At 38.9% G+C, this 27,435-nt stretch overlaps 1 protein-coding gene across 2 annotated transcripts in view; it reads left to right on the top strand.

Annotated features, from left to right (window-relative positions):
• Positions 1–10,032: 10,032 nt before the first annotated feature.
• AUH (AU RNA binding methylglutaconyl-CoA hydratase) overlaps positions 10,033–27,435 on the top strand; it is a 95,343-nt gene continuing 77,940 nt past the window's right edge. The window contains exons 1-3 of one of the 2 annotated variants that reach the window (XM_072359709.1): positions 10,033–10,355; positions 20,100–20,167; positions 20,265–20,352. In XM_072359709.1, coding sequence (XP_072215810.1) covers positions 10,151–10,355; positions 20,100–20,167; positions 20,265–20,352 — 361 coding nt within the window. In that variant the 5' untranslated portion in view covers positions 10,033–10,150. The remainder of the gene's footprint in view (positions 10,356–20,099; positions 20,168–20,264; positions 20,353–27,435) is intronic. The other variant, XM_072359708.1, reaches the window with a different exon arrangement.

The raw sequence follows: 27,435 nt of genomic DNA on the forward strand, positions 1-27,435 counted from the left end.
TTTGGAAACCTCTGAGTGAATAAAACAAAATAATTTGGTAGCATTATAGCATAACAGAAACTTTACCCAGAATGTTCGGGCATAACAGGGGAACCGATTCTGAGCATGCTAGGAAACCATTTAAGGAAAAAAAAAAAAAGGGGGGGGGGGGGGGGGCATTAGTAAATGCACATCACTTTACTTGTGTAACTTGTCATTAGGAAGAAAAAAACAAATATGTAGGTCAGAAGTGAAAGTTTAATTTTACAGGAAGTCCTTTCCTCTACTTCTACAACTTACTTAATAGAACAGAAAGTTGCAGATCTTACAATCTCTTTTGGTATTTTTCTTGGCAGGGATGAAAAAATATCCACTCCACTGCACTAAAAGTCTTGCAGTTGCTGAGATCATATGGCATTTATTTCTTTCTTTTGACCTCATGGGAACCCTGTTACATACGATTCTGGTACACAAGGTTTTCTTAGAGAAGCAGACTAAAGGGAAGAACAAAGTCATCTATCTGTTCCCTGCAAAATTTTACAATTCATTTATGAAGGACAAGTATTGCAGAGAATTAATTGATCTAGCACCTTATTTCTTCAAACAAACAAACAAACAAACAAAACTTCCATGAGGTGGGTTTGTATAGCATAAATGCAGACTCTAATTCTCCTTCTTTTCTTTCTTCCATCTTTAGTGTCTCTTACCACCTCAAAGCCAAATATTATCTTTAAGGTCTGGCTAACTTTCTTAGTGAGACATGACCCAATCTGACTCATACAATGTTACTCACGTTCCTTTAGAGAATTTCACGCAGCCATATGAAAAACTTGTTAAAAGCAGCTATGTATGATGATATTTTGCTTTGTTTGTTGAATGAACAATATACAAATATAGCTTTAAAAGTTGTTTTAAACAAAGCAGAGAAAAAAAAAATCATAAATAATTGCACAAATTTAACTCCTGCTATGGCACGGCTTCAATATTACCATGTGGCAACACTTTTACATAGAACATACCAGTCTTTTTATGCAGACCATTTCTAAGCTGTCAGCCTTCCAAGATGGAATTATTGTAACTTATCCAGTTTGAAGGACTTCTCACAGAAAGTGAAAAGTTAGAACCTAGCATTTCTGTGCTGCCTCTGAGAAAGTGCAGTTCTCTGTAGATGGGCATGAAGATGACACATAATGCTAGCTAGCAATTTTATTTTATTTTTTCCCCAAGACAATGCATTTCCTGCAAGGGCAATTTTAGAAAGGACTGGCCCACTCTAGTTCAAACTTAGCCAAAGCCTGAGGCAGGCATTCAGCACAGCAAATTTTAGCCTGAATGGCTACATTTATTGCAATTGTAAATTGATTTATGTTGTGGGCGGGTGAACAAATTTAAGCAGCATCTGACTGTAATATGAAATAGTTTTTTGCTTTTGCCCTTCGTATATGGAAAAAAGGAACAATGGTGAGTCTGGAGTGAATAGCTCTCTGCTGAAGGCAGCTTCCAAGTAGTTAAATGGGTCTAATCTATTCTGCATCCCACACATGGAAATGCTTCTACGTTTAATGAAGTGCTGACTAAGTTTATGCCTGCTTTCCAATTAGATACTAATAAGCTAATGCCAGAAAGTATGAACCCTTTCTTATTATGAAGATAGGATAGGTAAGCTAAAAGCAACCTCTGAGAGCCCAACCTTGTCAAAATTTTATTTTAATTGACAGAAAAAACTTAATCTTTAACATCCTGTCCCAACTCTTTTTTTAGTCAGTGTAACCTTTCCATTGATTCCTATGGGTTTTGGATTAGGGTTTTAGATGTGCGGCTTTTGCTTAAACAGTGTGCTTATTCAAATATTTTACAAATTTAACAAGGAGAGGTTTATAAATAACCTTGTACAACAGCCTAACCCAGAAGAATAAAAGACAAGGAGATATCTAGTTTCCTTGTGCAGGTAATATCTGCCTGCACAATATCCCATTTATGCCTCTGCCCATTAGAAAGCGGACAGAATGGAAAGGATATACAAAACACCTTTCCTCCATCTTTTATTAAGTGTAATGGTATGAACCATCTTTCATGTAAGCACAGTGGCATCTGTTACTCCATAAAAGTGGAGTAGCATTTGCCAGCGTTCTCTGTCAAAAAAAAGACAACTTCACTCCTGTTGTTTTTTTCAGCAAGTGAGATGGGTAACACGATGGCATGGGATGCCTGTCCTCTGCTGCTTTTCTGCCTCCACATGCTACGAGAAAAGGTGGAGTCTTGAGAATGGGATATCTAAAAAGAATGATGGTGGCAAATATTCTAAGCCACCCATATGCTCAGGGAAACAGTATCTTTTTAAATCTTTACCACTTTCTAGTGCTGTAATTACAAAAGTAGATGCCTAGCTAGGTAGCAGGACTTTCACAAATACTTTTGTAAGCTTATAGTACTGCTTCACCTCTTTCTTTTCTGAATAAAATACTGTCTTAAATAGAATCATAGGATCACAGCACTGATTGGGAAGGAAGGAACCTTAAAAATCATCCATTTCCAATGTCCTGCCATGGGCAGGGTTTCCACCCACAAGATCAGGCTGCTCAGAACCCCATCCAACTTGGCCTTGAATGTCTCCAGGGATGGGGCATCCACAGCTTCACTGGTAGCCTGTGCCAATGCCTCATTACTGTCTAGAGTAAAGAATTTCTTCCTAACTTCTGTACTAAACCTCTCCTCTTTTAGTGTGAAATCATTCCCCCTTGTCCTGTCACTACAAGCCCGTGTGAACAGTCGATGCATCTCCCATTCATTAATCCCCTTCAGGCACTGCAAGGCTGCAATGAGGTCTCCCTAGAGCCTTCTCTTCTCCAAGCTGAACAAGCCCGGCTCCCTCAGAATTTCTTCATAGGAGAGGTGCTCCAGCCCGATTTCTTTGCCCTACTCTGAACCCACTCCAACAGCTCCATATCTTTTTCCTTCTGGGGGCCCCAGGCCTGTATGCAATACTCCAGATGGGGTCTCACAAGTGCAGAATAGCAGGTGGCAATCATCACCTCCCTCCCCCTGCTAGCCACTTCTTTTTTGATACAGACCAAGATGCTGTTGTCTGCAAAAGCACTCTCTTGGCTTGTATCAAACTTTTCTTCCACTAGAACCTCCAAGACCTTCTGTACGAGGCTGCTCTCAAGTTCTCTCAGTCTGCGCTCATCTGGGATTGCCACACAACACCTTGCACTTGGCCTTGTTGGACCTCATTAAATTCAGGTGGACCCATTTCAAAGCCATTTGGATTGCATTCCTTCCCTTGTTTCAACTGCAACACTTTTATCAGCAAACATGCTGAGGGTTCTGTTGCCTCTGTTTCTAGCTTTATATTTATAACAGCATAACAGCTGTTTACATCTTACACTGATAACTGAAAGGTAGCTCACTTGGTGCCACTGAGCATTTTGTAAGTGCATTTTTTTCTCCTAGATGTACTGTATCAGACTAATCTGGTGGACCATGTCATACCTCGAGTAAGATGTGTGAGTCTTCGGAAAATACACTAAAAATGACTAAAGAGATGAAAAATCTGATCTCAGTGAAAAGTTGTTTCATGAACATGACAGTCATTTGAATAAATCTTTAAGCAGTTCTTAATAAATTATTAATTCTTCCAGTAATTACCATAGGCTATATGTACCACCTTGTAATAAAACTTCATTCTCCTACTCATTAAGAAAATCTTTTCTCCCTCCATCCTGTTCACTGTTGTGGCCATTTTGTGTCCTGTTTTGGTCGATAAGATAGTTTAAAAGCTTTGAAAGCTTCATTTTATGACACACTTCTGTATCTTTTTTACACACAATTCTAAAAACATTTATGCTTTTGTAGTCAAAAGAGAAAAAAAATGAGGATTTTCCTTCAGTGGATTTAAATAATAAATTGCCTTACTCTTTGTACATCCATTCTCTCTTATGCTTGTTACCAGGGCTTTGCTATTTGAACAATGGCTTCTGTCTTCTCAAGCCTTGATTTATTTTCATATTTGATCCTCTCACAAAGTTCTAACTGAATTTGCAACACCAGAGATTTCTACAGCAAGAAGCTGATGCTTGAAACATAAAATTATGATGAATTCAACAGAAGATTAAAAGGAAAACAAGTCCATCAGTAAGCAAGATTTTGTTAAAGCACAACTGCGCTCAGTTTAAAAGGCAGAGAAAGACAAATGCCAAATATGCTTACATTTTGTAGTATTACATTTCTCTGTCATGGTCCATACATCTTGGCTATTTATTTCAGATGTTCACAATATCTGATGTAACATTTGTGGCACTCAGGCTTTGCCAGAAGTTTTAGATGTTCATTAGACTTGCTCATACGTATCTAATGTAAGACAACTTTCATGACTATGTGCAGTTGTGAATGCGCTTAGCAGATGCAGCAGGTTCTCAGCACCTCTGAAAAATCACAGTCAAAGCATTTCACATTGAATTCTGAAAAACTATAACACAGGGAATTGTTGAGAAGTATGGCTGTACAATTATTTGTTTTAGAATGCCATTTATGTTAAGAAATGCCATTGGCTTAGTGTATTAAGAGTCATAAAGCCCACTTGTAAAAAATACTTTCAGTCTAGCACTATCTAATTCATATAATCACAAAAATATCTGTGAAAAACAAATAATTCTGTGACATTCTCTTAAGTTGAATTCTGTTATTATGATGAGTCAATTATAACACAGACATATGCATGTGGATTTCTGTTGGGTCGAATTTCTATTGCACACTTTATAGTTTTAAAGGCTACTGGTTGCACTGGAAGACTGACTAAAAACCTCATCCCAGTGTCAAAGCAGATCCTGGTAAAGAAGTGGCATTTCTTCAGATGTTCCATCTTTCTCCCACATCAAGAGTGGTCATACAGCAACAGAGGACCTAGATTCTGTGGTGATATCCAGGCTACAAAGAAAACTACAACAGCTTTATTCTAAAGAAACCACAGTATTCTTTCGTGCTTTTATGTAGTGGTTACTGGAAAGACTCCATTTTATTTCTGTTTTGCTGAAGGTGCGTGAATCCCATGTATTATGGAATGCCCTCTTTGAGCTTCACTGGCAGACAGTGTAGGGTGGAGAAGAGAAGGATGTCAAGGATACTTCTTATCAGTTGCAAGAAAGAGAAATCTTGACATGATGACTCTGGTAGGTGGATTAAGAATAACACCATGAACCGTGCCACCACACTTTATGACAATAAACTTGTGTTCGTGGTTTACTAGCTTTTCTGAGCATCTTTGGAAACTCTTCCTGCAAGCAGTTCTAAAATATTGTTTCAGGACATGGAAACACTGCATTCCTGCTCATACCTTCCACTTGTTGTTGAACTGCACAGATCACAGAAAAATGTAAATAGCTCTGTATTTTGTCTGTGCTAGGGCAAAACAACAACAACAGAAACACTAGTCACCAAGTATTGATTTTTCTTTTATTTTCACATGCAGGTGCTAGGTTCCATCTTCTTGATCTTACAAGGAAAAATAGCTTATACTGGGAAGTATGAATAGTAAAAGAGTTAAGAGGAAACAATTTTAACAAAACACGGAGCATGACATAGAATCTGCACCCATTTAACCTTTTGCTCTATTCTTGAAATTAAAGTCATAAGGTCATTCAAATTCTTTAACATTAAAAGAGCTCTTACACGTGAGAGAATAAGCTGAAAACGCTTACTCAAGTTATCAGACTGTCTTAATTGCATTAGTACACAGAAAGAATGTAAGAAAGCATATTTAAGGTTAGAATGTAAATGATAACCTACTCTAATGAAACTATATAAAACATCAAAAAAAACCCCAGCGCTTTCCCCATATGGTGTAAGAATGAACGTGATGCATTTCTTATGAAGGATGAAATACGGTCAGTAGATCTCTGTACAACATACTGTCAATCATAAAAGACTAAAAAGGAAAAGCAACAAGCATAAATACATTTTACATCATAGCACCTTAACTTTTTGTTTTCAGAGTGATTTGTACATGTGGCATTTTTTTTCAAGCAGCAACTGTGCAGCTTTTAGCAAAAAGGTAAACAACGCCTTAAACTTCCCATATTATCTACAGTCTGTCCACAGTAAACTCAGTTATTGCCTTTAGGCATAAACCATCTTGAAAACAAGAAAAAGAAATTTGCAGAACAGAAGGGAAATTTAACCATGCCATTCAGAAACACAATATTCCGCTTAAATCCTAGCCTGCTCATGAGCAGTAATAAAGAATTATATCAGACAGTCTGTAAGGCGCTGATGATTTTTCTATAACATTTTCTAATGAGCATAAAAAACCAAGTTTCTCTTAGCTCCTAGTATGAACTCATATTTCATGGTAAACTCAATGTCTTTGAACAATGTTGATATTCTTAACTTTTTTTTTCCCATAAGAAATAGCAACATACCAGGATGCAAGTAGTATAATATTTTTCGCCTCCTGATTGCAGTGATGCTACTAATTTTGTTCCATTGAAATGACCATCATTACTTCAAATTCAGGTTTTTTTAAACTAAATTTTTTTTCGGATGATTTTAATTTTTATTTCATCAAATGTTAGTTTGAAGAAAAAATTCTCCAATAAGTTAGTAAATCTTTGTTGTCCTTATCTGAGTTAACACCTAACTCTATTTCATTCTTCTATATACCACATAGTAGATAAGGTTGGCCTACCATCTCTGTAGCAGGGCTCCAAATAGCTTTTTAATGCATATAAAAATTGGGAAATCCACCTTTTACTAGAATTTCCTATCAACCATCCTAAAGTAAATATAAATTACACCAGCACGGCTCTAGCTTGCTGTCTGTGCTTCAAGATAAGCTTCCAATTGAATGGTGTCAGAGCTTGACCTCTCCTGCCAAAGGAAAGACCCTCTAAGATACAAGTTAGTGGTCGCTCCAGTCATGTAGTTCCTCAAAAGTATATGAAGGTGAAAGATGAGTATGGCTTCATTTAAAGGCTCACCTAGAAGCCTGGAGAAAATACACTATTTAAACAGTACTAAAACAATGGTACATTCACCATAAGAAAAGTTTCCAGTGATGCTCTGGTTGCAATTTGTCTGCATGTATCAGTTAGCAAATGTCTGTTCTGCTGAGCTACAGTAACACTGAAAGTTTTTAGGAGTCTCTGCTTATGTAAATTATGTTTCCACTATCTCTGCTTGTATTCAGGCCTATAGAAAGAAATAACTTTTTTTTTTTTTTCTTTTCTTTTCTTTTCTTTTTTTTTTTTTTAAAGTTTTCTGAGGATAAACCATGTGCCTTGCCCTAGAAAACATTCTGAACATTTTCTTTACTAAATGTCCATCAAATTCTGTTGCAAGCACCTAAGGCCTTCCTTAGGTTCTGACCTGCCAACAACAAAAAGCTTTTAAAAAGTTAAAAATCAAGATTGAAAATGCTACGGTGCATGCAAACTGGACAACATAATAAACAGTAATATTCTGTCATTCAAAGCAAATAAGTGAAAATTAGAAGAGAAAAAACCTCCTGGTAGGAGGTGTATATAACCTTTATAAACCAACTTAGAAAACAGGCAGCTAATGGATTGCACTCTGAAATATCAAGTGATTTTACAGAGACAATTAATTTACAGCATGCAAGTAGGACGTGTGATTTACCTTGAAAAGCACACATTGGTGCTCTGCTTTTATCCTTAAATAAATACTCTCTTTTCACTCTCACAGCACAACACTTTCAACCTTCTTTTCAAGGGAAAATGGAACTGTTTGTTACACCTTATCTAAACACAAAATGTAAGAAAATCAAAGACACAACTAACCCAGATTCTTTTCCCTCCACCCTTTTCCTGCCTTACTGTGTATATTATTTGTCCTTTTTCATTGTTAGCTGTAAACCTGCATATTCACATAAATACACATGCAATTATCTCTCCTGTCTCATTTCAAATCATCTATCATTATTCTTAATAATAGCAAATGCCTAACAGAACACACACAAGTACCTTCCCATTCCATGTTCTTAGATATCTAATTTAGATCTGTAGTTTAGAGGCCACATTCTTCCATTATCTTTAATTAAGTGAGAGCATCATGGCAGAAGGCTTGCACTGTAGTGTGAGGAATTACATTTGGAAGAAACTTCTTGCTGCAAACCATGTAGGCAGTTTCCCAGTTTTTGGACCTACATGCTGTTTTCAAGTAAAAGTTGTGTGTGAAACTAAAAAGAGGCTGCATATTTTCCTCTTCAGTTTCTGATGCACACTGAGATCCCAAACCTGATGTGAACGGGCTTTCCAAGGAAATTCCAGATAGAAAATAGAGAGGAGGACCATCTAGGTTTTTTGTTTCTTTGTTTGTTTTTCCCCCAGATTAGTTTATGACTGAGGACCATACTACAAGTCATAGCTGAATGCAGAGAACTGCTATTCTTTATTTATATCAGTTCCATTTTCATTCATGCGAACATTGCTTCTCTGGGTGTAAGGGATGCTGAGTCAAGATTCACACATTTTTTGCTCTGTCAATTTATTTTACCCATCACAAAGCATCAATATTTGGATTTCTGTGTAATGAAGTGAACAGGTCACCAAACAATGTCATATGTAATTAGGTGGTTACACAACAGCTTTCGTTTTGTTGCTCTAGTTATTTTTTCTTATCAGCGTATATGATTTACATAACAATCTGCATGTCAGTACTCTCCCTCTGTAACTAAATGTGCTTTCCACAACCTATTTTGACTTTAGAGCTGTTTTAGTAGAACTAAACTGCAGGGGAAAATAATAGGGAACCAAAATATGGAAAATTTCTCTTCCATCCAAGAAGCATTCCATCATGCTTGAATGGCAGTGCAGTGGGAGGAACTGAATATTGCAAAATGTACTATACTACTAAACTGCCACAATAAAATATATTTATGTATCATGCAGTTTTATGCATTAATGCAGAGATGTAGTTTAAAGAACAGAATGACTTTAGCAGCCATCTTTGTGCCTGCTGCTGTGCTCTAGCAATGCAGATGTGGGAAACTGCAGAAGTGAAAAATTAAATATTTTTCCCTTCATATGCCAAAAAAGTACAATAAAAAAGTGACAATGTAGAAGAACATGGTACTTACAAAATTGTTTGGATTATAATAATGATTGTGGGTGTTAGTATAGCAGATACGAGGTTGTCAGGCATGATTCCATATGCTGCCCTCTGCTCAGGAAAGCACTTCTGAGACCTTGTGCCAAGCAGTCTGGGAAACACTGCACATAACTGCTTAGCAGAGACAACACATCTGCCTTTGGCTTCAAAGCAATATGATGGTAAGGCAGTGAGTCCAGTTCTGTTTTTACTGTCTTTTTATCTAATCTGGTGTCTTTCATAATAGTGCTGCCTCTTTGCTTCCACAGACATAACTGGGTACTGCCTTTCAAAATTTATCCAGATAAAATATAACATTCCTCAACTGTGAACGAAGCTTCCAAGATAGTCATTCATTATTCCTTTGTGTCTTTTGTGTACTGCCAGCACCACTGGAACAGGCTGCTAATCACAAGCTACATTCCTGTTTAAATAGTAAAACATAATGAATGGAAGGTGATAGTCTGTTTCCCCCTCATTTGTCCTTCAGAGTGTTCTGCCAGAATAAACAGGACGTTATCTTTAGACTTTCCTCTCTCCAGAAGGAAGGCGGTGGAGGCCCTGCTAAGCAACCCGCACAGAAGGAATGTAGCTGTGAGCGCGCACAAGTGACAGCTGGGGCCTCCCTGCCTTGCTTTCCCCTCAGCCAGGAGCACCAGCTTCTACAGTTCATAAGGACGAAAGGGTTGCCCAAAGGCTTGTATTCAGTTCTCAGATTCTCCCAGTGCCACATCCCCACGATTACTGCACACCTCCAGAGGCAGCGACTCCACTGCTTCCCCGTACCTCACCACTCCTGAGAAGAAAGCTTCCTAATATCCAACTCAGTGTAGGAAGCCAAACTTCTCAGACTTAGTAGCCTCATGACAGCTCCAAGCACCGCAGCTCAGGTCGGTGTCCGTCTCGGTTAGCCCCGACGTCGCCCAGCGCACGCGAAGCCACACAGGGAGCGCAGCCCTCGCGCCTCGGCGGCGGCAGAGGGGCGGGAGTTGGCGGCGTCCCTTGCGTGGCGCCGCTGGTCACGTGCGTTCGGGAGCGAGGCTGGCGGCTGAGGGGCGCAGGCGGCAGTATGGCGGCAGCGCTGGGTGGCTTGGGCCTCTTGCACGGCCGGTTCAGGCTAGCTGCCGCGGCCGCCGCCACCTCCTCCGCTCTCGGCCCCCGGGCTGCGGTGCGAGGAGGCGCCGCCGCTTTCCTCTCAGCCGGGAGGAGCTATGGGTCGGAGGCGAAGGAAGAGGAGGAGCTGCGAGTGCGGTACCTGGATGAAGAGCACAAAGGTAACGGGGAAAGCGCCTGCCGCTCCTCTGCGCGGCCCTACCGGCTCGGCCCGCGGCGCCCGGGCCTGTGAGCCGAGGTTACGGCGCCACCGGAGGCAGGAGGGAGGTGCCACAGGGCGTGCTGCCGGCGGCGGGGGGCGGGCGGCGTGCTGCGGCTCCCGCACAAGCTTCTTCACGCCGGTACTGCAGGGCCGCTGTTACTTGCAGGAATGGGTCAGCAGCACTCCTGGCTTCTCAAAGTACTTTCCTGGATGTGTGTATCATTTACTAGCCGCTTTGCTGGCAGATAATGAAGTTTAGCGGCTATCTGCTACAATTAGACAGCATCCCACACCTGCTGTGCGCTTGTGTGTATGGGCAGAGGGGAGATATAGAAGTTGTACCCTCGTTTTCTTGTGTGCAGCACTGTTCTGTGGCGAATGTGTTTCTTTAGGTGGATAGTGGGTCTTGGAATGATCGTGTTGAGGTGCAGGACTCAGGTTATAACTTTCAAAACATCAACTCAGTTGTGTTAAACTTGGCACACACCTTTGAGTAGAGAATTCTCATGCACACACACATATATACTTGTATATGTAAAACTTTCAGTTTTATCTTAAGATTTAGAAGATCAATTTTTTAAGAGTCAGTAAGATTAATGATGTAATCTGATCCTGAAATCCAGTTCTTATTGCTCTGTTTCCAAGAGTTTCTTAGAGACAGTACTTCTTTACTCCTGTTTTTTCAACCAACCGAGGAACTGGGAATTGGTTTTAAACAAAATGTTTTAATTTTGAACTAATTTTAAATTGAGATGGGGGCAAGACGGGAGCAAAGAAGGCTTGCTAAAATGTTGGAAGGCATTTTTGCTTGTATGTTCTTTGCCTTTTTCTTTCTGCATCTATTCTAGTAGTAGATGCTTACTGCTATTGCACACCATCCTCCTCTTCCCATGTGACAAGTTCATCTGTGTGAGTTTACAGCATGTAATACCTGTGCTCCATTAGGATGCTAATGCCATTTAAGCCCCAGTGGTTTTCGTCACTAATCTCTTAACATACCATTTCCTTCTTCAGCAGTTCCTTCTGGGTCTTTCCAAGTGGGATCCCAACATCATTGCCCCTTCATATTCTTCCACTTCATACTTCTTGACTGTGTACGGGGGCAGACCCTGTCTCTCTGACATACACATGTTTATTTGTGCTGTTTTTCTGTTCTCGTACATACACAGTCTTTCTGAGTTGCTCAGAGGAAGATGTGTCGTCCCCAGCGCTGCATGGGGAAGCAGGAAAACTGACCAGGGCTGCCTGACACAGAGGTGCACATCTTGTAGCTCTAGATGCATCTTTCAGGCAAAGTAACAAACTGCTCTGCTCTGTAACACTTTCATGTGACTCATATACCACGCTTTTTGCGAAGCTGTTAGGTGCGTAATGAAATGAGAATACATTTGAAAGGGCAAATTATTGAATTTTCTTATTTGAGTCAAAATTGCATTTGAATGCATTTTTAGAATGCTTATGTATTCTGAACAATGTATAAATCACATTGCCTTTAGTATCACTTTCCTATGAGTAGAGATAAATATGTGTGCATTATTTTTTAATTAGATACAAGTCTATTATTTGTAATTGTATTTGATTATCACTTCAAGGTCTGAAATTTATTAAAGCTGTTGGCATTTCAGAACTTCTAGCCAAGTTGCATTAGCATTACAAATTTGGATGAGTTTAGGGTTTTTAGTTCAGTTAGTACATGTAAGATAATATTTTATCGTCATCAGTTAGAATGCTAATGTACATAAAATGTGCAGAACAATTATGGTCTCATTTGAAATAGTTCTTTCAGAGCTTGAAAAACTGATAGTTAGCTGATAAAACAGAGAACTTTATCTTCTGTTTTTAAGGAAAATGTCTGAGCAGCTGAGATGTACTGATTTAAGGAGTGCAGGAAGATAAGCAGAAGTACTTAGAGATAAAATGGAAAGGTGTGTACTTAGGATTTTGAAAATTTAGTTGCTTTTTAAAAAATAATGCTCAATACGTATCTACATGACCTTATGATACATGTAAGTACCTACTGAAATTACGACCAGTAGAAACAAAGAGTTTCATGGTGCACTCACTGTGGTTTCTCGTTTCACTTAAGAAAAAACAATAAATGGAGACAAGCGAAAAACCAACTTCTCTCTTTTCGCTTTCCTCCCTCATTTCGGATTTTTTTTTTTTAGTTATTTAAAAGTACATTTGGATTGTTAGTGTCTTTGCATATGTGTAATACAAATAAATGATTTCTGAAAGTGCTTTTTATGTAGATCAAATTAATCTTTATTGGACAAATTAATAGTATGAATGTTGAGTCGGGACTTACAAGTAAAGGTGTTACCACTGAAAACTGAGAATGAATATCGTTTTGAAAACTACAAAATACAAAATAGAGCAGATACGAATCATTAAAGCACAGTTTCCTTTGTATTGACATAAACTGTAATGTAATACAAGATCTAATCATTTTACTTAAATTGATTCACCCTGTTTTGTTTAATGTGGAAAGAAATACAATCTCAGCGGTTTTAAATAACAATAGCATCATATGTATTTTGCTGTCTCTCTGGAACTACAGGAACCTTTTAATATGACTGTTAAATAACTATTTACTCACAAAAATCTCATATTTAGTTACACTGTGAAATGAGGATGCACCTGGGAATTTGCAGGTATTTTCAATCTATCATGCATATATGTAGCTCTGAAAGTAATTCCCCTTATTTCCATGGAAACCAGAACAGATGTAAAGAGCAGAAAGCACTGTTTGATAGAGGAAATTTGTGTCTACAAAACACTATTTTTCAACACGATCAAAACTATTAGGTGTGCACTGTTACCACTGATGAATGAAAGCCTGCATGTCATGTTCTAAGTGCCTTCTGTACATTTGTCTTTAAAAGTCAGACCAGTTATTCTACTCTGAGATGGTGAGTAAAATAAACCCCCTACAGTCAGAGACTTACAGTTCTACCTGGACTGCCACACATCCATGGAGCCAGATGTGATCTACCTGAGGGTCCAGAGAGATGTGATTGCCCAGCTGCTTTTCATCATCTGTTAGCATTCTTGGTCAACTGAGGAGGTCCCACAGAACTGGAGGCTTGCTGATGTTATTTACAGAATCATAGAATCATAGAATTATTCAGGTCGGAAAAGACCTCAAAGATCATCAAGTCCAACCACAGCCCAACCATGGTACCCTAACTGTAACAACCCTCTGCTAAATCATATCTCTGAGCACCACATCCCAACGGCTCTTAAACATATCCAGGGATGGTGACTCAACCACTTCCCTGGGGAGCCTATTCCAGTGCTTAACTACCCTTTCCTAGCGTCCAACCTAAATTTGCCTTGGCACAACTTGAGGCCATTTGAAGGAGGTTGCAGGTAACTGCAGGCTTGTCAACCTGACCTTGGTGACAGAGAAGGAGCGAGTCATCTTGTGAGATCACACAGCAAATCATCTTGAGTGAGATCACACAGCTTGTGCAGGACTGACAGGGGATCAGGCCCAGCCAGCATGGATTTGTGGAAGGCAACCAACCTATCTCCTTGTATGATCTAGTGACCCTCCTGGTGGGTGACGGAAAGGCGGTTGACATAGGCTACCTAGACTTCTAACATGTTTAAGATCAGCTTGGCCTAGTTCTGTGACGGGGTGAAGGGACCCACTGACCCATGCCCCAGGAAGGGATGGAGAAAGGGAAAAAAAGGTAGGGAGGTGGGCCTAGATGAGGAAAAGAGTAGCAACATGCTAATGAGAAAACTTAATATAATAATGGAATGTGAGATGATACAATATAATTGGAGTTGAAGCTAATAAATAAAATGAAAGAGAGGGAGTTTCAAAATCAAATTCCTTACTGTAATGCTATAGGCAAGGTGACCGGGGAGCACAGAACAAAGAGAGCAAGAGGCAGTCTTGTGACTCCCAGTCAGTTTTCTTTCCCTCCAAATGGAAAACAAAAACAGAATAAAGAAGACTTCTGGGAGTTGTTGTTTGAGACCAAGAGAAAATCCACGGAACTTTTTAACTTCCAGTACACTATATGATGTTACGATGTGGAATACTGATAAAAAATCATAAAACCATGACAGTGAAGCCTTTGACACTGTCTCCCACAGTATATTAGAGAAGCTGGCAGCCCCTGGCTTGGACAAGTACACTCTTTGCTGGGTGAAGAACTGCCTGGAGGGCTATGCTCAGAGTGTGATGGTGAATGGAGTTAAATCCAGCTGGCAACTGGTCATGAATTGTGTTCCTAATGAGTCAGTACTGGGGTCTAGCCTGTTTAGTATCTTTACTGAAGACCTGGATAAAGGGATTCAGTGCACCATCAGCAAGTTTGTAGTTGACAACAAGTTCGGAGAAAGTGTCAATCTGCGTGGAGATAGGAAGGCTCTTCAGAAGGATCTGGAAAGGCTGGATCTCTGGGCTGAGGCTGAAGCAATGAAGTTCAACAAGACCAAGTGCCAGGTCCTGCACTTTGGTCATGACAACCCCACGCAGCGTTACAGGCTTGGGGAGGAGTTGCTGGAAGACTGTGTAGGTGAAATGGATATGAGGGTATTGGTGGCTACTCAGCTGAACATTAGCCAGCAGTGTGCCCAGGTGGCCAAGAAGGCCAATGGCATCCTGGCTTGTATCAGAAATAATGCTGTTGGCAGGAGCAGGGAAGTGTCCCTCTGTATTCAGCTCTGCTAAGTCCACAACTCAAGCATTAAGTTTTGGTCCCCTGACTATAAGAAAGGTTTGGAGGTTCTGGAGCATGTTCAGAGCAAGTTCAGAGAAGAGCATTGAAGCTGGTGAGGTGTCTGGAGCATGTGTCTCTTTCAGAGTATATTTGGATCTGAGAGACAGGATGTCTTGGGAGTGGAAGCAAGCAAACTACATGCTCAGAGCAGCACAGAGGGTTATGAATTTTATTTGATACACACACACACACACACACACACGGAGGCATCTAGATAATCTCAGTGGCAAACAGAAACTCCCTAAGCAGGTGCAGTATTACTTATTACTACCTTTGAGAAACAGGTGAATTGCTGAGTGGGTGAAAGAGAATGAACATGCCTTTAGTGCATTTGACAAGAGGTGTCAGAAGGATGCCCCCTGCCTCTCTTGAATCCACCACTGCCTCCCTTCTGCTTTTGTTTTCTCCAGCTTCTACAGGGTTTTTTCCACTTGCATGCTCCATCCACATGGCCAGCGCGTGATGCAGAGCTCAAGTGGAACACCTGCTTGCAAAACAAGATAAACTAGCAAGGTCAGCTTCCTACCAAAACAGAATAAGCAGCTTTAGCTGCAAGTGCTGCTTTCCTCAAAACTGTTGTGCAGCCCATGGTTCTAGTCATGCAGTCATCCAGTTATGCTCTCTGTCAGAATACTTTATTACAGTTCAGGGTCATTCTTTTGTCCAGGACATTTCGGTTCCCAGACACAGTGTCCTATAAGGAGCAGGTGAAGGAACTTTAATTATTTAGTGTAGAGAAGAGGAGGCTCAGGGGAAACTTTATGGCTCTCTACAGCTGCCTGAAAGGAGGCTGTGGTGGGGTGGGGATTAGCCTCTTCTCCTGAGTATCTAGTGATAGGAGAGGTAATAGCCTTAAGTTCTGCCAGGGGAGATTCAGGCTGGACGTTAGGAGAAATTTTTCTTTTTGAGAGAGTAGTCAGGTGCTGGAACAGGCTGCCCAGGGAGGTGGTTGAGCCACCATCCCTGGAGGTATTCAGGAAATGTGTGATGTGGTACTAAGGGATGTGCTTTAGTGGGGAAATGTTGGTAAGTGGACACGTAGACTGGATGATGTTGGAGGTCTTTTCCGAGCTTGATGATTCTGTGATTCTATGGTTTGTAAACATCCACTCTAGTGGAAGTGACCCACTGTCACAACTGCTGATATATACCACCCACCACCTCACTGAGCTCACATCCACTGTTTGGACGTTTGTTCAGCAAACACTGATGAATGGCAGTAGGTGCTTTTCATTTTTTTATTTATTTTCCCCACACGGAGGAATTCAGTGGCATCCCTTTGCCTCATACACGCTTCCATGTCAGGTGCCATTTTGTCAGACTGCCCCTGTGGTGCCATCTGTCATCCAGCAACAAAATGTAATGGAATGATAGTGGGAAGGTTCAGCCTATTCAGCCATACCACCAGCATCTGCTTCTAGTGTTTTGGACCAACATAATGAAATACGATGCATTACTTACAGAAGAATTCTTGTATGTATGTATGTGTATCCTCTTCTCACTGAAATATAATTTTGCTCTTTTTTTAATGTGACTTAATTATAATTTTGTTTTTAACATTAAAAATTATGTCTCAGCTCTGGTAGCAAGAGTAGCATTCATTGCATTTACTTGCGCTTTTCCTTTGCTGGGACAGGAGGCAGTAGGTGGAGCTACACTGAACCAGTTTGGGATCGCACAAGAAATGTAGAAGTCGCAATCTGGTAATAAAGAAGGAATCACCCCTTTCTGAAGAATCAAGACTTCCCAAACACTCCAAATGAGGCAGTCTCCAAGTAGAGATGCTTCCCTTGTGGTTGCCAGCCCTTAGATCGGGTTAGGGAGGGGTGTGTGACTCCTTGTGGTTGCTCAGATAAACTGCTTCCTTGCGCTAGCTATGCCCGTTTATCAAGTGCTCAATCATGGGTTCACGCTGTGATCTTACAGTTCCCATACATTCTCCAACAGCTGAGAAATAATACCAGCTGTCCATGACTACTTACACAGCACTGATAGTCATCTTAGTCCCTTGGAAAATCTAGCTATTAGAGTGAAATTTGATTTTAGTATGTGTTATTCATAATAGACACACCTTATTTGCTAAAGAGTTTTCTGGAGTCATGTGGAAATGACTGCCAGTAAAAAAATATGTAATTAATGCCGCATTCGGCATTGTCTGAATGCCTGTTCCTTTCTAATGTATCTGCAACTTCCTTGACATTGTAAAAATGCTGGAGTTCCATTATTATAATTTATTCTGATATATTGTTTGTGAATGGGATGATGAGTTTTTACTACTTTTCACAGATACATTTATTTGAGTTTTTTTTTAAGATATTTGTATGCCCATACGTGGGCACTTTGGGAAAAGTGAACCATGGTTAAATGTTTCAAATGAGGGTGTGAGATTTTTTGAAATACATGCAATCAACTATTCTGTATTGCTAACAATAATTGTTAAAATGGCTATTGATAACGTTTGTACTTCTTGCTATATTTATTTATTTGTTTATTTCAAAGGTTTGGTAGGACTCTGCAGTGTTTCACAGTGTCTGATTTGTCCTGTTTAGGGCAAATTTATCTAACATTTATATTCCCATATGACCAGGGGTTTAAATTCTCTTGGATATCCAAAACAGGGAAGGCTTGTCTTCAACGGTTTCTGTAAGGGTGACACCCAACAATTAAATCAGAGTTTTCAGCAAACTGACATGGCAAGTTGTATTACCAGATTTTGGTGACAAGGAGACCTTGAAGTAGGCCAGGGAGGGAAGAAAGTACGTTTTGGGGGTTATATTACTCAAATGGAAATAAGTCTGTTTTTCTACTTTGATAATATGACTTTGAGCAACTACTCAATTGATCTGTATTTCGATCATTGGTTAATACACTGGGAAAACTTCCCAAGCCTTACTGCAATTTTAAAAATAACCAAGGAATTTAAGGATGCACAGACAATATTGTAATGAAATATTAGAACAAAACTGACTCAAACAAGCATTCAGAGAATATTGTTTAATATGCCTCATTTCAATGATTGCCTCATGTTCTCCTCATATGCTTTTCTGGTTGCAGTTATTGCTTTATTTCCCCCCCCCCCCCTCTTATTTAAAAAATGGTAATTACCTCCCACTTATCAGGGAAGTGAGACAGAAGTGATAGGTTTATGGCGCGGTGGGATACTTCTACGACTTAACTTGTATGATTTGTCTTTAAGGGGCCCTTCTTCATAGGAAGATTACTAAATGTTTTAATGTTAACTGGAAATTCTAATACTGATGATGGTAACAAAAGAGTTTTGCTGACATTAAAAAAAAGTACTTTTTTGCTAAGGACCATACTTTTTAGTTAAAAAATAATTTGAGGTAGTAATGTCTTCACTTTATTCAAACTTGGATATGCAAGTGTACCAGCCTTAGAGCTTAAAATCAGTGCCAGGTTAACTGGCTTCTTGTTGCTTTTAAACATGGTGCTGATTTTGCTTTATCTGTGTGTATGAAGATAAAATGTATTTGAATTCAGATTAATCCTGGAAAACAAGTTGTGACAGTAGAAAAGTGCTGCAGTCAGAAGCATGTAGGGATTTCTGAATGCTGATTGAGGGCTCTTGCAGTTGTGTTGATGAATTTAGTTTGGTTTAAGAGAACAAAAGGAATTAAGATTTTTTGGATCAGCTAGGCTCTTCTCTTTCTTAATAAGGATTAATTGGACTTTGGGAGCAAGCAAGAGCAAAGTGTGCTTCGGTTTAATCATTTTAGTCTGAACTTTGGGCATGGTAGCTCGTGAATGGAAGACTTTGTTTTCAAATTGGTAACTGCAGAAGAAGCAGGAACTCAGTTTAACGATCTGTGTGTATGTAGGCACTTCCATTCAGGAGGAATGGGGGTGAGATTAAGCACTTAATAGGTCACTACTTTGGGATGTCATGTTTCTGTGAAAGAAATAGTATGTACTTAGGAAACAAGACAGCCTTCTAAGGTGACTAGCAGAGCTAGAAAATATAGAGATGGTTCTTGCAGAGCTCAATGTTGTGGTAATAAATATACAAGGCAAATACTGAGTTTCTGGTAGATTGATGGCAACATTGTGGGCCTTTTTGTTTGAGATAAAGGGAGCTCCCTTTTTCTGTTTCACTCCTGGTCCCAGTCTAGTCCATTGCCTTCTTTTCATTTGCCTTGTTTTCTCCAGGTGAAAGCAAAATCCTGTTCTTAACAAGACTGGATCAATTTCACTTTTCTTTTTAGAATTCGGGAAATTGTAATGCATTCAGGTAACAATTGCCTAAAAGATTATTATCTGGATAAACTTCTTGGGATTTTTCCATGTGATTATCATGCCTGTTAAGCTAAGGGAGAAAGAATAAGGACAAGCAGATTGTGCTCCTTGTGCAACAGGGACCAATGTATGCATAATCAGTCATTTAGCCAACTGATCTCTAACTGGACTAAGGGAGAGATCAAAGCTGTGTAGTCTAGCACTGAGCTTGTGTCTTGAGAGAGAGTTTCTATATGTTTTATTATTTTTAAACAGAAGTTCCAGTGTACTGTTGCTAGCATTCTGTGTGTCTTCATCTATCTGTAACGGAATTGCTAGTCTTTGCAGTGATGGCACTTCTTGCTGTAAGGAGTTTCTCAAACCAGGCTGTCTAAATATGGAAACAGTGCATTAGTTTGCTTGATTACATGTCAGCACTTCACACACAAATGTGAAATTTGTGCATGCTGTAGTTTAAGATTCAGCCCTTGTAACCACGTGATAGTGTTAGGGTCAGATTTTTACTACTTAAAATACATCATTTCAATTGAACATTGAAATGCTCAACATTGAAAAACTTAAGTCCATTTTTTTTTTTCTTTCTAAAACTCAGTAGGTAAGTGACTACACTAGTATGTTTCTTTTAGAACTCCTGAAATTGAAATAATCACATATGTGGATGTTATATTTTTCTGTATTGTAACAGTGATACAATTTTTCTTCCCCTCCAGGAATTGTGGTGCTTGGGTTAAACAGATCTCATGCCAAGAATGCACTTAACAAAAATCTTTTAAAAATGGTAAGTGAAAAGAATAGTTTCTAGTATGAAGGTGAAGTACTGGAATTAAATACTTTAAAAAGTGTTTGGTTATTTCCCTTCCTCCTTTTCTCTTTAGATGTCAAAAGCTGTGGATGCTTTGAAATCTGATAAGAAAGTACGAACTGTTATATTCCGAAGTGAAGTCCCAGGGATATTCTGTGCTGGTATGCAAACTTAATTTTCCTGAGAAGCTGGAAATCTGTATTTAATTTTTTGCACACACACAGATGTATATATACAATATACACACACTCACACAGACACAAAGATACACACATGAAAAAAAAAAGAAAATGGAAGAACAATAAGAGAAATGGAAAAAAAGCCCAGATTCCAAGGAAACTTGTGTTTATATTCATCTCAGTAGCAAACAGAATGGATTTATGTGATATTCCTCAGTTGTTAACAAGAACTGAGCATCTACTTTATTCTTTCTGTGTCATAAAGTGTTTCAAAATCTAGTATAGTGTAAAATCATATAATTGAGCTCTTACAGATAGATTGTTGCATGTACTTCACATTGAGGACCAAAAACTGCTAATATGTGTATGGAAAGCTGAATAAAAAACATATTTTAAATACATTAAATTAACTTTAACTTAAATAAACAAAATTCATTGTGAAATCTTACTAAGTGTGAAAAAACGAAGCACACACACAGCCCAAATATCAAGCGGTAAAACTGCCCTACCAAACTTGTAAGAGAGAAAAAGTTGCAAACAACCAAAAGCTGGGAACAAGAACTTGAGAATCTGTCAAAATATCAAAATCAGTGGAAGCAGACATGTATTTTGTAGATGAGTAGTGTTTTTATATTCAGATGTCCAATACAGTGCTATGTTCAAAGTTATTCTTAGTCCATTTCAATCAGTTAAATAAGTTCATTTCTTCTTTCTAATATATGAATAGAACTGTCAAGATAAAGAAGTTAAATTCTAAAGTCTTACTGTTCTCTGCAGTATTTAAGCTTTCTAACCACACATAACATAATTAATTCAATTTTAAAGGCAAAACCTTGTTTCCAGTTTTTATGTGAGTAATGTCTATAAGTAATTCCTGTATAGTTTTAAGTTTTTGTTTTTTATTTTCATTCAGCTTCAGTGTGTTGCTTATAAGGCTTCCATAAAGAATCATTTTGGAAAAAAAAAAAAAAAAAAGAAGTAGTCCATGCAGCATTTAGTAATAGATGTCAAGAATTTGAATGTAGGTATGATAATCAGCGTCTTTCATTTAAAGGTTGCATCTTGATTTTGAAACGAGAAGTTGTGGACATTAGTAACTAACATAAACTTTGGGAAAATAAAACTGTTAAAAGCTGCCATTTTTAAGCGGAGGAAGAGCGGTGAGTGCTCAGGGGAACATATGCAAATGTGTTTTCAAGTTAGATGTTAGAAAATTTATGTGAAAATGTGTCTGTTTTTTGAGTCTTTTAACATTTATTTTTCCTAATTTTTTTTGACATTCATGAATTTAATGGTAGCTGTAATACAGGAAATTTGAGATCAGATTTATTTTTAGTGAAGAGAATTCTTATTAAATATTATTATTTAATTTATTATTATTAAATATCCTTATTAAATATCCTATTTAAATAGTACTTACGAAACCTGAGTTGTATACCATTCTTTTTTGAATGGCTTTTTCTTGTTAAGATGTAAAGACCGATTCATTGTCTGTTTGTCTGGCTTGAAAAACAACTTTGAGTATGTTTAGAAAGCTGACTGTGGACAACTCAGTTATTTTGTGGATGACAGCAAGCAGTGAGGTGCTGGTGACACACCAGAGGGATGGGATACCATCTGGAGGGACCTAGATAGGCTTGAGCAATGGGCTGAAGAGAACCTTGTAAGGTTCAACAAATCCAAGTGCAAGGTCTTCTGTCTGAGTCGAGGCACTGAGGCCCTGGAGCATGTTCAAAGGAGGGCAGCAAAGCTGGTGAGGGGTCTGGAGCACAGGTCATTATGAGGAGAGGCTGAAGGAGCTGGGAATGTTCAGCCTGGAGAAGAGGAGGCTCAGGGGAGACCTCATTGCTCTCTATAAATTCCTGAAGGGAGGTTATAGTGAAGTGGGGGTCGGCCTCTTCTCTTGTGTCATTAGTGATAGGACCAGAGGGAATGGTTTCAAGCTGTGGCAGGGGAGATTCAGGCTGGACATTAGGAAGTATTACTTCTCAGAAAGGGTGTTGAGGCACTGGAATGGACTGCCCAAGGAGGTGGTGGAGTCACCAACCCTGGGGGTGTTCAAGGAACGACTGGATGTTGTGTTGAGGGACATGGTTTAGTGGGAGCTGTTGGTAATAGGTGAATGGTTGTACTGGATGATCTTGTAGGTCTTTTCCAACCTTGGTGATTCTATGATTCTAGTGTTTGGAGTGAATAAGACTAGGGCTGGATAGTTATATCTTTAATCAGTGTTTAGTGTCAGAGTATGGACAGACTGTAGGATCTTAGCAGAAATAAAAAGTGACAGATAAGTGGATGGGTATGCAAAAGGAAGCTCTTGCAGCTAAACCAGTGAAATTATGATGTTCCAACAGTGGTGACTGAAATTCAGGGTAAGCTGGAATATCTGAAACAGAATTTGCCTATGATAATGATCGGAAAGAGCTCAGTGGCTGTATTGGTTGCTTCTGTAGAAGATGTTCAGAGATGTATATAAAGAGAGTGGGAAAAAACAGAAAGCATAGGGGAATATGGAGATAACAGATAGTAGCTTTGGGAACTCAGAGAGGGGGAGGGACTGAGTAGCATAGTATTATTTTGGGAATCTTTATTTGGAAATTCAGTAGAACAGACAAAGGTTTTCAAACTTAATTGTTAAAGGACAATATTTTATTTCAGGATCACTTAATTTCTTTTAAAAATGGAAGGATCATCTTGTGAAATGTTTCATCTGGTTTTGCATTATGGCGCAATTCAGTTAGGCTAAACTTTGAATGTTTAATTTTTTTCTGTATTTCCTCATTTCTTTCTTGCGTATGTGGGAATACATACTTTTAAAAACACATTCTTTACGATGATATTTTGGACCACCATCTGGTATTTTGCTGACCACAGATTGAGAAACTTTGTCCTAGAATGTAGTTCCCTTTTATCTGTGGAAAGAAATTCAGAGCCTTTAAATCTTGCCATTCCTCAGCTATCAACAAGAATCTATGAAAGCCACAAGCCAAATGTCTTGTTTCCTTCAAAGGGCTTGTCCACAGAAGCTCACATTTAACTGTTACTTGCTAAATGACAGTGTGGTTGATGAAGATTTTTAAAGTCTGCTGAAGAATAGTGTGGATTTGAGGATGGTTCAAAATTATGGGTTCTTACATGGTGAACTGAGAGAAAAGAGGAGGAATTCTGTAAAAAGACTACAGAGATGTGCCAGCAATTGTATCCTTTCATTTCTGCTTTCTTGCTCACTTTGAGTATTTTGCTTCTCCTGTCCCTTTGTATCTCCTTTCTCATGCTCTTTACTTTATGGATGCGGGAAGTTGCTCATTAATGCTGTAGCACTGATCAAAAGGGGTATATAGAAGTCAATGAAGAGCCTAGCTGGATGTGTTAGGATTCATTTTCATAGAATCATAGCATCCTTAGAGTTGGAAGGGACCTTTAAGAGTTGGAAGAGACCCCATTACAGCTGGCCCAGAGATTATCTAAAGGATTCCATTATTCTATGAAAATGCGTCTTAACATATCCAGCTGGGCTCTTTGGAGGCCTTCTGCTTCTGTTCCAGGTTCTCTGGCTGTAGGTCACTTCTTAGCCTTTCTTTGTCTAGAAGTGAATAAATAAAATATTGGCCTTTCTGCAGTGAACATATAGGACCAGTCATGGTTTACTTAAACTTACGTTGTATATCTCTGCAGTAAATACATCCGAGTGTGCAAGAATTTGTTATTCAGTATTGCTTCATCAATGAGAACTTTGCTATTGAGAAATTATTTTCTTTGTGTATACATGAACCAGAGAAGACTGGAGGGCAGTTTTTAATTGACAGATTTATATACTTGTTCCTTGGAGACCTTCTTTCAGAAATCCTTGAGATGTATCAGACGTATCAGAATATGGATAGTTAACCTTTTTGTTGTTGTTGCAACTAGCTTTCAGGGCAGCTTGACAAATTTGGGTATTGGAGCTCTTTAAAAACCACTTTGATCTGAAACATTTTAAGTTGCTGCAGTTTTGCCAATAAACTCCCCTCTTGGAAATTCAGTAATAATCTTTCTTCCAGAAAAAATTCATTGCTTGAGTCTGTGGTGTGAATAAAGCCAACAGAAATATTTTGGGTTGTTTTTTGTTTTTTGGTTTTTTTTTTTTTTTAGGGGGGGGGTATAATTTGTGTATATCGATTTTGTTTCCAGCACAGCTAAGTTAGTTATATGGTTTGTGCTTTATGGCTGGCATTTCCAGCTGTAGCTTTTCTGGCAGAGGTTTATGAGGTAGACAGGCCTGAGAGAGCCAGTCTTTGAAAACTTCATTTATGAGTTTTTGTTGTGGACTGCATGAAAATGCAGAGGTGGAAAAATGTTCAATTAACAACCCAGAAATACTTCACCTACACTTGCAAGAGTAGCACAGAGGTACAAATGTGGTTAGTGTTTCCTTTTTTGTCTTCCCAGTTTCTGTTAAGTAAGCAAACAAAGATGATAGTACTTTCCCAAATCATACTTTGGTCCTTTGGGCTCCAGCTCATACATAGGAATTGAGAATAGAGTTAATGTACTATTCCACAGTTCCTTTTTGAGGACCAAAATAACATATGAAAATACTTTAGTGCCTTGTAAATATTTTTGTCACTATAAGTGCATTTAATTGCCCTAAATAAATCCCTTCAGAGGTAGACTATAACTAGGTTCTGTCCTCTTTTCACTTTAGACTTTTACCAGTGCTTAGATTCAAACTAATACAAGTTGCTAATACAAGACCACTAGGCTCAGTGGCAGGTTGGTCAGCTGTGTGACAGCTTTGTCCTGTGTGTGTACTCGTAGTAGTCTGTTGAGTTTGGAGTTTACAGCTTGTTTTTGCCTGATGCTTACTATTTTTCTTCTTAATTTTGTTTCTCATGTTTTCCTAAAACAACTAACAGCTGTCCTAGTTTTCTGGAACACTTACTGAACAATTTAGCCAATAACATGCTTGCTCAAATTATGGCTTGGTACTCTAGTTTACAGAGAAAGAGACCATTATAGAAAAACTGGTTTTAAAAGTCTTTATTTTGGAAATACCTCAATCAGATAACTCCAAATGCTCCTTGTACTGTCTATACTGAAGAAACATTGAATTTCAGAAGAAATTGCAGCCAGAAGAAATTCTGTCTTGACTTTAAACATGGCAGAGCTCTTATGTTCCTAAATGGTCACGTATATGATTATAGCTTCGTAATGTAGCTCAGATTAGTTCAGCATTTTTTAATGTTACTCTTTATAACCTGCCCATATTTACTTGAACCTCATTGCTAATTGTAGAGCAAAGCACTACATGATTATCAAACAACAATAAGAAAAAAAATTACAGGTAGTTAATGCAGCAGTTGCTTTTATGCTACATTGTTGCATGCATTAGTTTATGCATTTATAGTTTGTTTTATTTCATTCATCTATTTGCAGAAAGAAAAAAGAAAAGAGAATGGGAAGATTTCCAGGAATTTTCTCTATAACAGTATAAGAAAAAAGCTATTTCTTTCATCTCCATAAAGAAAGATTTGGTATATTATCATGGCAGGTGGGCCACCATGGAGAAAAGTATCCAGGACTTGAGGGAATTATCTGTGTTGATATATAATATTGACCTGAACAATGAGGTCAGGATTCCAGGTGATGTCAAGTGCTCACAGACTATGTGGTGAAAATTTGTATGGATTGCATCATCATCGTATGCCAACTCGGGCAATAATGGCCAGTATAACAAATAAACAACAGTGGATGAAGTGGCTAGTCTGCTTTGAGAACATGAAGAAAATCTCTTCCTTCCTAGAGGCCTATGTCTTGGTTGTGGACAAACTGGTTCAGTGGCTTGAAAATAAATTTTTTCTCCCTTACCTGTACAAATATCTGTCCCGGCAGAGTAGATGGTCTGATCTTATTTCTGAGCTTGATCACGAGCCTTTAGATTTACAATCATAAGAAGTGAGTGATAAATAAGGTAACAGGAATAACAGGAACTAGAGTGACCTTCCTTCAGGTAGAGTTGAGTTTATTGGACTGTGTGAATTTGATGGACTGGCATATCAGAACCACATGAGTATAAGGTTCTAGTGAATACTGGTTCACAGTGTACTGTAATGCTATGAAGTTATAATGAGGCAGAACCCACCTGTATTTCTGGAGAGACAGGAGGATCCCAAAATCTAACTGTATTTGAGGCTGAAGTGACCCTAACTGGGATGGAGTAATGAAAGGACCCCATTACAGCTGGCCCATAAGTTCCTTGCATTGTTGATATAGGCTATTTAAGGAGAGGGACTCAGAAAGGTGCCAGTGGGCTTTTGGTATAGCTATCTTGAGGGTGGAGGACATTAAGCAGTTGTCTACCTTTTCTGATCTCTCAGAAGACCATTCTGTTGTGCTATTTCTAAGAGGAGAGGGAAAGCAGGTGTTGATTGCTGCCACAGCTTTGCACTGGCTGCAGTATCTCACCAAGACTACTTGATTCTCATCCATAAGCTAATTAATCAGTTGGAAAGCCAAAGAATAATCAATTGGAAAGCCAAGGAGTAATCAGCAAGACTCACTCACCCCTTAACAGACCCATTTGGACAGTATGAAAGTTCAGTGGCTAGCAGTGAACTATCTTGGTCTGAGTGAAGTCAAGCCACCGCTGAGTACTGCTGTGCAAGACATACTAGTATGTCAAAGTGAACTGGAGTCATTGACAGTCAAGTGGTATGCCACTGTTGTTTTCTTCTCTTTTGCCTGATAATAGTTAACTGATGACTGATATTTCGGTGTCTCTCTTGACCCACAAACTTTTCTGTCTTATTTTCTTATTATTTCCTGTTGATGAAAGGATTGAGAGAGTTGCTTGGTGGGCACCTGGCAGCCAGACAAGTTGATGCACTGGTTAGTATGGATTTTTTAAAAGTTCAACAGAGGCTGTTCTGAGGAACTGATTATATAAAATCTTAGAGAAACTTGTTTAAAAGAGGCACTAAGTGAAAGCAGAAAGGAAACTTTATCTCCAGTTGAGAGTAGTGACTTAAGAGGCGAAAGTGGATTAACTGCAACAAGACAGGCTCAATCTGAAGCTGTCTCTTTATT

The sequence above is a fragment of the Excalfactoria chinensis genome, chromosome Z (assembly GCF_039878825.1).
Source record: "Excalfactoria chinensis isolate bCotChi1 chromosome Z, bCotChi1.hap2, whole genome shotgun sequence".
NCBI lineage: Eukaryota > Metazoa > Chordata > Aves > Galliformes > Phasianidae > Excalfactoria > Excalfactoria chinensis.